General features: G+C 48.3%; 2 protein-coding genes and 1 pseudogene across 2 annotated transcripts in view; all 3 read left to right on the plus strand.

Annotated features, from left to right (window-relative positions):
• Positions 1-259: 259 nt before the first annotated feature.
• LOC137989418 (uncharacterized) lies at positions 260-1,325 on the plus strand (the record flags this gene model as incomplete). Its single annotated transcript, XM_068835246.1, has 3 exons — positions 260-473; positions 778-1,044; positions 1,198-1,325. Coding segments are annotated over exons 1-3 (609 nt in total), but the record flags the coding sequence as incomplete, so codon positions are not given.
• Positions 1,326-1,358: 33 nt separating this feature from the next.
• On the plus strand, positions 1,359-1,994 carry LOC137989419 (uncharacterized; annotated as a pseudogene).
• Positions 1,994-2,500, plus strand: part of LOC137989421 (uncharacterized) — a 2,057-nt gene continuing 1,550 nt past the window's right edge. Inside the window, exon 1 of the mRNA XM_068835247.1 lies at positions 1,994-2,500. This exon is cut by the window's right edge and continues 1,495 nt beyond it. Within this exon, the coding sequence (XP_068691348.1) occupies positions 1,994-2,500 (507 nt within the window).

The following is a 2,500-nucleotide window of genomic DNA, read 5'->3' on the forward strand; positions in this document are numbered from 1 at the left end:
TGACCAAGGCCCAGCTCCACAGCAATTAGTTGCTGGTGAAACAGATGGCAGCGATGACTCAACAGTGTCTGGAGTGATTCTTGCTGAGCTAGGGGTGAATGTGCAAGCTGAAGTAGAAGCAGCCTTAAATCGGGTTGTGTCTGAACCGAGGAAAGCTGAGACAGACAAAGCACAACAAGGAGCGGAACGACCAGTGATCCCATGGCCCACCACTGACACAACTCCAGCATCTGAGTTCACCACCCCCTATTTTTTCACAATGGTGTTTCCTTGCTTGTTTCCCTATGGAAAGGGTGATTACCACATCAACCGTCCAATTTCATGTCCTGCACTCCATGAGTGGGCAGAACACTTGCTGTGGTACCAGGATGGCAGATTTGCTTGGCATAAAGTGTGGAAGTTTATTGTTCACAACATGATTCTGAGAAAGCGTGCCCTGGAGCAGAGCAGGTACTTTGTTGATCAGCAACTAGGTGGTAGGTAAAGTCTCTGTTACGAGCCTGAAGGCCCATTAAGGCCGGCGCTTATCTCCGGTTTCCGTAGCATGAAGCGACTAGGAGTATTTATGCTCCCCCCTGGATGGGATGCTAGTCCATCGCAGGGTTATCCCCAGCATTATGCCGGTACCCAGTTATACACCTGGGTGGAGAGAAGCACCGTGAGAGTAAAGTGTCTTGCCCAAGAACACAACACAGTGTCCCCGGTCAGGCCCCGAACCCGGACAACTCGATCCGGAGTCGAGCACACTAACCATGAGGCCACCGCGCCTCCCACTAGGTGACCAACACATAACTGTAGCAGACCTACAAGAGCGACTAGCAAGGGGTGATACTTCATTCACAAACAAGCTTTTGTATTTTGGTGTAAACTTGCGTGGCACAGCTCAGTACTGGCATCAAAGACGCAGAGAGCTTCGTGCGTTTGTTGAGTTCATGGTCAATGAAAAGCATGGATTGCCTTCCTTTTTTATGACTGGAAGCTGTGCAGAGTTTTATTTTCCTCCACTGAAAAGGCTATTGGAAGGGTACATTTTACAGAGCACGGGGGAAGAAGTTAACCTTGCTGAAAATAGCAATGCCAGGTTCAAAGCTATTCAAGAGAACACCCATGTAGTGGTGAGCTACTTTGACCTACGCACCCAGTCATACCATGAAAAGGTACTGAAGGCAGTGTTTGGCGTCTCTGACTATTGGTATCGCTATGAATTTGCTAAGTCCCCGGGTCAAATTCATTGGCATCAACTCAGCTGGGGAGAGGACAGACAGCCACACCAGCTGTTGCACGAAGCTCGTGAGGATGGATGTGATGAGAATGAGTATGCAGCTAGACTTAGCCATTGGGCAGTGGAAAACTTTGCAATGACAGCATTACACCCAGCTGGCAGTGACAGAGAAGGACAATCAAGAAAAGACCTCTGGCCACCACCTGAGGGTTTAGCTGACCCGATATTAGGTGATAGCGATCCCCTGGTGAGGATGCTCATGGAAATAGCTGCAACACAGGATGGAATGCTGGAAGATCATTTGCTCTAAGTCAACCGGGTTGGTCTGCACAGTTGTTCTGATTATTGCTTCAGGACTCCTCGTCACCCTGAGCCAGGATTGCAACCAAGGGAACGAGTATGTCGTATGGAATTTGGAAGCGAGTTTCGACCAGGGAAGAAACTGCAGAGTGGCCCAGAAATTGTGAAAGATCATAACGGAGCTCCTCGCCTTGAGATGCCACGTGACCATCCACGTCTGGTTCAGCATTCTCGCTACCAATTACAGTCATGGAGAGCAAATGGGGATGTGAGCTTAATTCTTTCAAATTCACCCACTGAAAATCCCAGCACTGATGACATGATAGCCATAATTGATTATGTGTGTGGCTATGCTTGTAAGGATAGTGAACCTACTGGTGCAACTGCTGATCTCTTTAAGGACATGGTAAATGCTGTTGACACACACGATGCAGCCAAGTGTCCGGGAAGTCAATGTGCGCTAAAATGCTGATGAAGATTGTGGGTAAACGAGATATCAGCGGACCTGAGGCCTCGTTTGAGTTGAGTGGAAAAGCGCTTTGGAGATGTAGCCGTTCATTCACATACTTGTCAATGTCAGGGTCAAGACGACTTGAACGGGATGGTGAGACTGCAACTTGCAGCACCCCTTTGGATAAATACCTTGCACGACCACGGCAAGAGCAGTGCTCGTGGTATCATTTTGCTTCCAAAGATGGTAAGGTTCCTGTTGTAAGTGGTGGTGCTACCCATGCAACCTGGCCATTGAATGAAGACTACTGTAGAACAATGCTTCTGTTGCACTGGCCAAACTGGTTTGACATCCAAGAAGTAAAAGGAGATGCTGAATCATGGATTGATCGCTTTACAGATTTCATCTGTACAGCTGAGTGCCCAACATTCGTTAAGGCACAGGTTTCTAAGGCACAACGTTATGCAGAACATCCACAAGAACCGGTGTTTGAAGAGGACGAGGACGAAGATGCAGCAGTAGCAGAA

Source organism: Montipora foliosa, unplaced genomic scaffold, assembly GCF_036669935.1.
Source record: "Montipora foliosa isolate CH-2021 unplaced genomic scaffold, ASM3666993v2 scaffold_458, whole genome shotgun sequence".
NCBI lineage: Eukaryota > Metazoa > Cnidaria > Anthozoa > Scleractinia > Acroporidae > Montipora > Montipora foliosa.